At 35.4% G+C, this 11,000-nt stretch overlaps 1 protein-coding gene across 1 annotated transcript; it reads left to right on the forward strand.

The window, feature by feature from the left end:
- Nucleotides 1-1,194: 1,194 nt before the first annotated feature.
- LOC109210351 (pentatricopeptide repeat-containing protein At1g05750, chloroplastic-like) lies at nucleotides 1,195-2,837 on the forward strand. The gene is given in 2 exon segments (XM_019373755.1): nucleotides 1,195-1,814; nucleotides 1,816-2,837. Coding segments are annotated over 2 exon segments (1,317 nt in total). The 5' UTR covers nucleotides 1,195-1,430; the 3' UTR covers nucleotides 2,749-2,837.
- Nucleotides 2,838-11,000: the final 8,163 nt, after the last annotated feature.

The raw sequence follows: 11,000 nt of genomic DNA on the forward strand, positions 1-11,000 counted from the left end.
ATGAGTAAGTGATCTAGAAGATCACATGACATAACACTTCATAAAATCTCATGAGAGATTCAGGTACCTGAATATATGAATGAAGAGTTCTCTATGTTATGTCTTTATGGAAAAAAAGGAGGCCGGAACCGATATAAAACATTTGTCGACGACATCTATAATAGTGCCAAATATATATGAGGATCTTAAGTCTGAAGAAACAATTCGAATAGAATTGGTTTCATATGAAAGACATATAGTTTTGGACCTGCAGTTCAAACACTTGAAAGTATAAAGTCAATGATATGTGCAATCAGTTTTCGATATCTTATTTGTGTAGCATGACATGATATGCATCTAATGTCTATTATATGACTTATATGACTTAACTTATATGTCAATCCTTGAAGGATTTCAATCGCTTAAAGCATATACAATTTTTGGTCCTGAAGTACCATATCCCTAGTGCAATTTGTGCACAAATGTATGTTGCTATAACTATAAGCATGATAATGTGATAGCGAGGATTTTCAAGGTGCAACATATTTATTGGAGTTAATATGGCGGATTTATTCACCAAATCTTTGCCGACGTCAGACTTCAAGAAACTAGTGCACAAGATTGGGATGCGAAGGCTCAAGGATGTGAATTGATGCTCTCATCAGGGGGAGTTAATACGCGTTGTACTCTTTTTTCCCTTACAAGGTTTTGTCCCATTGGGTTTTCCTTGCAAGGTTTTTAACGAGGCAACCAAAATGCGTATTGTAGATATGTGTACTCTTTTTCCTTCTCTAGAATTTTTTTTTTCCCATTGGGTTTTCTTTTACTTAAGGTTTTAACGAGACACATTATCTGTTGAATAGACATTCAATGGAGAGTGTTATAAATAGAATTGTATTTATGGTGAATGCCTATATTTAGAGAGATTGTAGGGTTTATTACTTAGTGGCTAAGTCACTCTCTCACTATAAATAGAGGGTTCTATTCTATTGTAATTCATCCCAAATCAATAAGAATTCTCTCCCTCTACTTTTCTCTACAATACTCTTCTTCTTCTTTTATTGTTTTATAACACTATCTCTTTTCCATCCCGAAATGTAATAGAAAAATTAAATAAAAAAATAATTGAACTATTGAAAACCAATACCCAATAACTAAAACTGTAATAAATATCATTTCATATAGGATATCTCAACCGTAATTTGAAATATGCAATGGCCCTCCCCGCCTTTACGGTCACTGCCGCCAACTCTCCGCCGTCGACGTCCCCGCATCCTCCACTTACTCATCTCGTTGACAAAAATGCCACCACCACCGACCGCCGTTCAAAATTTCAATTAGCTCTTAAGAACCTCAGCAATAATCTCGACTCTACTGCTTCATGGACCTCGTTAATAGCCAATCACTGCCGAAACGGCCGCTTAATCGAGGCGGTTTCCGAGTTCACCCTTATGCGGATTTCCGGCTTTGAACCGAATCACGTTACCTTTGTTACTCTGCTCTCCGGCTGTGCCCATTTTCCTGCGCAAGCTCTCTCTCTTGGTTCTGCCCTTCACGCATATGCTCGAAAACTTGGGTTGGATACTCAGAATGTGAAAGTGGGTACTGCTATTATCGATATGTATTCTAAGTTTGGACTTCTAGAGCTTGCTAGATTGAGTTTTGATCATATGGATGTCAAGAATAAGGTGACTTGGAACACCATGGTTGATGGTTTCATGAGAAATGGCGATTTCAAGAATGCAGTTAAGATGTTCGATGAAATTCCTGAAAGAGATGTCATATCTTGGACGGCTTTGATTGGTGGATTTGTCAAGAATGGGCTTTTTGAAGAAAGCTCTAGTGTGGTTTCAAGAAATGCAGTTATCTGGGGTGGAGCCTGATTATGTAACAATGATCTCGGTGCTTTCAGCTTGTGCTAATTTGGGGACTCTTGGTATAAGCCTATGGTCACACAGATTTATCTTGCAACGTGCATTTAAGAACAATGTTCGTGTTAATAACACGTTAATCGACATGTATTGTAGGTGTGGATGTGTAGAATTGGCATGCCAGGTATTTGATAAAATGCCCGAGAGAAGCTTGGTTTCATGGAACTCAATCATTGTAGGTTTAGCTGTCAATGGGCATGCAATGGATGCTCTACAATATTTCAATTTGATGCAAAAGGAAAGGTTTAAACCAGATGCTGTGACCTTTACAGGAGTTCTCACCGCATGTAGCCATGCTGGTATGGTTGAGGAGGGACTAAAGTATTTCAAAGCAATGAAAAGAGTTCATAGGATCTCTCCAAGGATTGAACATTACGGGTGTATAGTTGATCTTTACAGCCGTGCTGGAAGATTAGAAGATGCATTAGGTGTTATTAAGAATATGCATGTGAAGCCAAATGAAGTTGTATTGGGGTCTATATTAGCAGCTTGTCGAAATCTTAAGGATGTAAGACTAGCTGAAAGGCTAATGCATTATATCTACAAGTTGGATCCGGGTGGAGATTCAAATCATGTGTTGCTTTCTAATACATATGCTGCAGTTGGAAGTTGGCATGGAGCTAGCACAGTGAGGAAGAAAATGAAGGATCTTGGAATACAAAAGAGACCAGGTATCAGTTCCATCGAGATTGATGCTGTTGTTAATGAATTTGTGGCTGGAGATAGATCCCAAATCCATTCAAAGCAGATTTATGCAATGCTTAGGCTTTTGTCAGGTGAGCTAAGAGTGTCTAGCTATGTTGAAGATGATGCGAATGAATCATATGAATGTGGTTGATAACTTTCATTTCTATGCGACACATAACATAAAGGAGTAACTTTTTGCTTTAGACTACCCTTAACTAAACTCATTTTTCCTCCTTTTTTTTAATTTTTTTTTTATTTTTGTAATTTCTTTCGGCGAGCCCCCATAATTTTAAAATCTTGAATCCACCACTATTTGAGATGGCATTAGAACAAAAACCACACAACTCAGTACTGCAATGAAATGAAGGGGTTTAATCCCAACTCGGTAGCAAGTCACCCTACCATCACCTTCACAATAGTTTTGTCCTTTCTTTCTTTTTCTCAGCAAATCCTTTAGATCTTTTTGCATTCATGACTTTGAGAGTGTTCATTTGTGATAGCAAAAACTATGTTTCATTCTTAACATTTCTTAGGAATAAAAAGGACAACTTTGCGTCAAACCATATATACATTTCAGCTAGTTATAAAATTCTACTCCAAGTAGCTAGCCTAAGCCCATTAACACTTTGTTAGTTTAACATGTTTTGGGGCAGAAACAACAAAAACAGAAGCTTGAATTCCATATAGCCTTTACCATAAACTTGGAAATATAGCTAAAACAAAATTAGTACTGCATCAACAAGAGGTGCCGGATTATAGAGAGGGGTAAAAAGCTATGGAGTCCGGGGTTTCTTCGGATTAGCACCATTGTGGTGCAATGGATCAGGACCAGCTGGAATTCCCCTAAGCTCCCAATCAGCAAACTTCTCATTGATTTTCCCTGCATGATTGTAGTTTCCATGCAAGCCCTTCCCAAAAGCAGACCACTGGCTTCCTAAAACCTGCATGCATATTTGGAAAGTCTAGTTTTAGAGTTACTTAGTCATAGAAATCAGCAGAAGATAAAAGATAATAGAAAAAGATGAAATGCATCAGACAGTCATATAGGCAAAGTTAACACCTTTCTGTTTAGTACTCTCACATAAGCAACTTCCTTTTGTGAAATGCATTTTGAGCTACTAATTATGCTGCATCCTGCATCAAAATAAAGCAATGATCAAACACAAAACTTTGTACATACATAAAAATTCCTTAGAGAGAGAGAGACAGAGAGAGAGAGAGAGACCATGAGATTCTTGAACAACCAAAACAGACAGCAAGAGGAAGAGTGTGAAACATTTGGCAGTGAAATTAGACATTTCAGAAGCAAACAGAAATGCTGTAGATGCAAGTTCTTGATCTAAGTGAGTTCGAAACAAATGTATAAATATATGGAGTGCACATAAAGTGAAGTTAAAGCCAATTTATAGAGCAAAGATAATGATGAGCCATGCAGCCATTTTACTACTCTATATCATAGGAGTATACTTTTTATGACAGGACAGTGCAGTTTTTAAACCCTCAGGTGAGCTCATCTCATTATATCCTTCTTTCAATTTTATTTCCTTTGCTTTCTCTTTTTACTTGCTAGTCTGCTCAAACAAAATATTTACTCCTTTCTCTAAACGTCAAAATTGTCCCTTGCAAAAAGTCAATTAGTGAGTAATTAACCTTTCCAAACTCTTCTCCTAGACCTCAATTAGATAATTCATTTTGGGACAAAAGGATATTGTCATTTTAAATGTTAGTTAATTATTCTTACAATCGCTTCTCCAAAATCACCTAACTTTATCAAGGTTACTTACTTTCAAATATGCAATTTAACCAAGCAAGGAAAATGCGTAAAATATGACGTCAAAGTTAAAAAAGTATTAGTATGCTAATCAGTTTTTAATCTGGATTTCACTCTTCAAACTGCACCCCTTCTACCTTTTCTCTTCTAATCGATCTTTTGGGTATAGACATGTACACTCCTAGATTTCTAAAGAACAGAAGAGGTATGTAGAGAGTAGAATATAAAGAACGTTATTATTTTGGTTGCCTTGGAACAAACTTATCAAACCATTTCTTCCCCTGCAAAAAAAAAAAATTCAACATAAGATTTTCAAATTCTGAAATAAATTCCAATTTTAGGGGGGCAACCTGAGCAAAATGTCACTTACATAGAAAAAAGGTGATCCAACAAAATATTAGTCGTTGGGTTCAAAACAAGGTTGTAATCCCCACCTTCTACATGGGATAAATAATATTTTCAAGATTTTAGTAAAATATTTATATCAATATTAACTAATACCAACGACCAAATGTTGAATAAGACCATCTCCAACCCAACACCAATTTTAACACCAAACACTATTTTAGTGTAAGATTTGGTGTTCTTTTGCTCCAACCCAACACCATTTCTTACATTATTTTGGTGTGTGAATAGTACTATTCATCAACACCATTACTATTCACCATTATTTTAATATTATTTTTTAATATATAACACTTTTAATTTAACATATTATAATTTTGTAATTAATTATAGTAATATTTTTATAATTTTAATTTTATATTATAATTTTTATACATTAATTTTAGAATATTTTATTTTATTAAGGACAAAGATGTTCATTTTACACTTCGTAATGCATTAATACAGCATTTATAGGAGCAACATACTAATCTTGTAAGTTGAATATTTATGTAAAAATTCAACTAAATTTTACCATAATATAATATTTATTTAATTATATCTTGTCAATGATTTTATTTTTATTTGAATTATACATTGATATGTATAATGTATATTTGCGTATAATTTATATTATTTAAAAATTAAAGGTGTAAAATAATTTTATAGTTTATGGTTATAAGAAAGAAATACGAATTATATGGAATAAATATGTAAAAAAGAAAAAAGAAGCAATTTGTTTACAAAGATATAATATAATATAGAAGAGAGAAGAATATAAAAGAAATATTCTTTTTTTTGGTGTAAATAAAATGGTGCAAGGATTGGAGATGCCCAAAATGCAATTCCCAAAATATTGTCACTTGTTATTTAAAGTCAGATTGAAGCATAATGTCACCACACAGGAATTCTTGGGATACTACATAATTTTAAAAAGAAGAGCAAAGTACAAGTGCAAGTCCAATTTTGGGAGGCAAACTGTTGTTAATTATTCTTTAAAAGTAGCATAGACCAAGGATAACTAAACAGACACAGCGCAGTAAATAAGATATTGTGACGTGATCAAATAGTACTAGTAAACCAACAGAGCTGTACATAAGACCCATAGAACTCCCAGTTTCAGTTATACTTTATAGATTCGCCGAACTGATCATCTTTCACTGTCACCTTTTCTTCAATATACTCCATTTGATATTTTACTGTCTAAGCTTTAAGAGTGACGGCCTCTGTTTAAAACAGCTGCATGCTTTCTTATCAACTTTAAGAAGACAGTACCATTTTTAATGCTAAGGACACCTGCGCCTCCCAATAGGTAAGTTTGAGGATAACAGAGCTGGAATTTTTGACATTTGAAGTATTGCTGCTGACGATCGATCTTAATAGGTGTTTCACCAAAAAGTATAACTTTTGGTTAAACCTTATATTTGTGTAATGATGGGTTAAATTTAGTTAATAATAATATTTCTCAACGTAGATCTTGAAAATGCAGAAATTATAGGATTGGTTCAGTGGAAAGGTAATGACGTTGCGCATTAAATATTCTCAAAGCATGGGCAATAATGGAGGAATAAATAAATAACAATAAGTGGCATTTAAGTAAATAGAAGAAATAAATCACTCAATAATGCATGAATGAGATGATTGTTCCTCCTGACAAGGATGCGTGACAGACAAATCCTAAAATGTTCGAAATATCCTTGGATCTGATGGAAAAGTGTGGAGTAATATATGTAATTAAGAATGTCAATGAAAAGGCAATATTCAAGTGCAGGGAATATTCACTAGAATATTCTCTTTAATATCCTATTTCAAACACTAGCCGTTATTGTTTTTTACACAATGCTCGACCTCGGTCATGATTGACATCTCGGCCATGAATCTTGCTGCTTCCTAGTCGACCTTGACTGACTCTTCCCTTAATGTCGTATTACGTTGAATATCCTTAGGGCAGATTTTGGCCTATACAATTCGAAGCACACTACACCAACGATTATGGCTGATAGCAACAATTAAACTCTAACATATGCAACAACTCCCTTTTACTCATACTATTCTTAAAATTATTTACAACAAAGACAACATGCTCACAACAATCCTAGCCTCAAAAACCGACTCGATGTCACAATGCACTCATGGCTTGAATACCCAACGTCGTATAGAAGTCTAATACTGTTACCTATCCTTCGTGAAACCATGTGCCCTCACAACCAAAGCAAAGAAAGTAAAATCAATCCACACATTCGAATCTCATGCTCACATATATCAAAGAAAATCGCTCACCCTCACAAAAGAATTCACATGCATGTAATTGGTACCATAGGCTTGCCCTTAATGTAAATCTCTACTAATGTAGGCTCGCTCGATCTAAAATCAATTAGGTCTTTTTCATAGTTGTAATGTGGGCTAAGGGACGGGTAGGATATATTTAGGAACAATGACTAACCCTCCTATGCACTTCAACACACCACATAATCAACTTTAAGCATAAATTCTTGAATCCACTTCACTTTCACAAACAATATCACCCCAAAAATGCTCCCTTCTTCTGTAAGCACTACATTAATTCATACCCACTATCAAGAACAAGACAACAATGTATTCATCTCTATTTTTTTTCTTTTTCTTTTTCCAGATTATTTTTTTTTCAATTTCCGCTAGTGGTGTATTATTTTAAAAAAACAAGCGCACCTTTCTTCCTTTTATTGGTTCCACTCAAAAGCCACCCCACACTTAATTCCTTCTTACTTCTTTTAGCGTTTACTATTAAAGTGATTTAAGAGGAAAAGGGATCAAAACAATGTCAATTAAGAATAAAAAGGGTATAGGCTTGTAATGTGGGTGCCAAATAAAAGTCTATAGGCTCAAAAGATTTAACTAGGGATAAATTTTATTTGTGGTAAGCAATTAAGCTCAAAAAGATCAAAGAAAGCCTAAAATCATTTTTCAGACCGAGCATCACCTAAAATTTCGCTTCAACTCACAAACCGGGCAAGTTCTAGACACAATTACAATACATGGACTACACAAAAACCTCACCACACATGGCACATGACTCACTAAGGTCGATCCCATTCCGACTCTCAAACGAATGCAAGTATTCACGGAGTCACGAGATATTAAGCATTAAGCACAAAGTGAACATAAGTCAAGAAAATGAGACATAGGCGCCACAAAACATGCTATCCAAGTAAGCAAGGCATCATCAATAAATTCAAATTATAGGGAAGATACTACACATGCCAAAGCTTAAATATGCTACTATCAAACAAGTCAAAGGAACCTAAGTTCATCACCCCTCCTCCTTTTATTTTCTAAAGTCCTAATCTACTCTAAAAAATAAAATAAAAACTACTACCCGGTTAAAACTACATCCCAAGGAAAAGAACCGATGCACAAAAAAAAAACACGGGGGATTATTGCTACCTAAAAAAAAAAGACATATTTTTCGATTTTTCACCCCTTTTTTCATTTTTTTTATTGGACCTTAATCCCTTAAGAAAGCTGTCCACAAAATCCATCGTCGGGAAAAGTTCAAATTTTCCAATTTTTTTTTTTGGTTTTTGTTTTTTTTATAAACAAAAATTACTACACTAAGAACGAGTACTATAACTAAGCTAACATAGCACAGAAAATCACCCAGACAATCTTCTCACCCCACACTTAAAATTGTGCAATGTCCTCAATGCATACTGAAAATAACAAGAGGGTAAAAGAGACTCCCTGGTAGGCCACAGGCCGAAGCATTAGCAGCTCACGGGATGCTCAGACTTCTCCCAGGTACAGTCCTTTGTGCGGGCACCCCACACTAAGTTCTAACCACATGGCTCACTTTTGCACACTTCCTTTGGCTTTGCTCCCTATGCTCAAAATCCTACAAAATAAAACAACACTACAAAAATAATAAAAATAATAAAATAGACATAAATAAAAGAAAGCAGTAAAGTTGGGTTGCCTCCCAACAAGCGCCTAATTTAATGTCGCGGCACGACGTAAACCATTTTTTCCTCCACCTCGAACATATGAATTGTACCCCTAACATGGGATCCAGTCTGCGGCTATGCTCCAGTGGTGGGGCTACAATGATAACTAGGCCAAGTAATAATTTTTTCAATGTGCACTTCGTGGCCTTTAGATGAGGAATGTAATTTTTACTTTTTGGCACAACAAATTCAAGAATATAGGCACTCTCATCCTAACCTTTTGACTCCTCCATAGGCTCAGATGGCTTGATTAATATCTCACTATCTAAACACAATGTGGAAAAATGATTGGAATGAGGTCTAATGCGCCCTAACTCATGAATTTTACTACTATTTGCATCCCCATATTTACATACACACAAGTCTCCCAAAGTAATATTATCTACTCCCTCATATGACTCTAGAGCATTCTTCTCAATATTGGTATCCTCAAGAAAAACATGGTCTAGTGATTGGTATTCTCGTTTTAGCTCCTCAATTTGGTCTAGAAGATTTTTTTCAGCTTCACACAACTCATTATTAAATTATTGGGCGTTACACGCATCAACCATTGCACTCAAATCTACATCTAAGTTGTGAACAACCAAGCCAAAATTATCAATTTTATGTGCAAGTTCATCTCTCTCCTTAGACCAGTCATTCACCAATTTTGTTAGAAGACAACGACGTTCCTCGTATTCCCTTAATCGTGAATATTCTTCCCAATACCAATCCTTACTCCCATATTCAAATTCAGACCTCCCAGAAATCAGGTCATGACAAGCCCAAAAAGACGGGCCATAAAAGTCTTCCGTCAACCATGCTTCTTCATCAATAACCTTACCTCCGGATATTTCATCCCCAGATGTCATGTTGAGAGAACTAGAAACACACTAAGAGAACAATCAAAATTGTTATAAAAATAAAAATATTTACAAAAAGAGAAGGAAAAAAAAATCAAAACTTGTAATGATAAAAGTAAAAGTCTAATATAGAAAAATAGTTAATTTCTAAGTCCCCAGCAACGACGCCAAAAACTTGTTGCGGCCAAACGCACACGCAAGTATACGTGGTCGTCAAGTAATAAAGTGACTAAAAGTCGGATGTCGAACCCACGAGGACTTGTGATTAACTATTAACTAAATTAGACTATCTTAATTATCTAAACAAGAATTAAACATAGAAATATTTGATTCTAAACTAATTAAATTAAGAAATATAAATAATGAACTTTGAACAGAGAAAGAGCAGATTTTTATGATATCAATGTAATGAAAACGATCTAGGGTTATGGGCTATCTAACATTCCTATTGTATTCTTCAATTGAATTAACTAACTAATTTATCTAGTTTATTGGTTAACAGGGTTAATATTGCTCATAAGAATATGTCGAGTTCTTACTCGCCTATTCAAGCTAACCTAACTCCTATATGTCTATGGAATTAGAACTAACAAAAACGCATTTATAATTCCTGTAAATCAACCAAGCAAGGCAATTAGGTATATGTCTATCCTAACCGCGAATCTGTTCCCTGATGCCCAGGTTCAAGAACATGCTCTACTCAATCCTATATGCAATCTAGAATTCCCACTTTCGAGTTCAACTCTAGATTCGTAGATAGTATTCAATTGGTGATCAAGCAATCAAATAATTAAGTGCAAGATTGAATAAATAAACCAATATAATAAACTAAGAAATCAAAATCAATATCCGAATAACAATAGTCATGAAAGAACCACAACCCTAGAACGTGAAGTTTAGCTCCACATAGACATGGTAGCAAAACAACAAATCATACAAAGAAACATAAAAAGACTAAGTTGGTGAAAGAAAAGATGAAACCCGGCCTCCACGGCGGCTCTGTGTCAAAAGTATGTCCCCCTCCCTCAAAATACCGTTTTCCATGTATATATACCAAGTAGGGTTGGGCCCAAATAATTATACCTTCTCCAATGTAAAAAAGGAAACTTTTCCCGGGTTTGACTAGCGCGACCGCGCTATTGACCGCGCTAGTGGCCCAGTGTTCTGCCTGATGAGCGCGGCCTGAGCGCAACTGCGCTATTGACGCGCATTTTTCACCCTGTTCCTCTTAGACTTTGGAAAAACGTAAAACATGAAAGTTGTAGCACTTTGAGTTAGCTTTCCAACCATATATTGTGGAGCCCAAATGGAGTTCTGAGCAAAAAGTTATGTGTATTTTACTAGACAGTGCGCAATATGTCTACTCGAGTCTTTGTTCGCTCTAACTATCATCCGTTGACCCCCAAACACGATCCCGGCTTTATTC

The sequence above is a fragment of the Nicotiana attenuata genome, unplaced genomic scaffold (genome assembly GCF_001879085.1).
Source record: "Nicotiana attenuata strain UT unplaced genomic scaffold, NIATTr2, whole genome shotgun sequence".
Classification (NCBI taxonomy): domain Eukaryota; kingdom Viridiplantae; phylum Streptophyta; class Magnoliopsida; order Solanales; family Solanaceae; genus Nicotiana; species Nicotiana attenuata.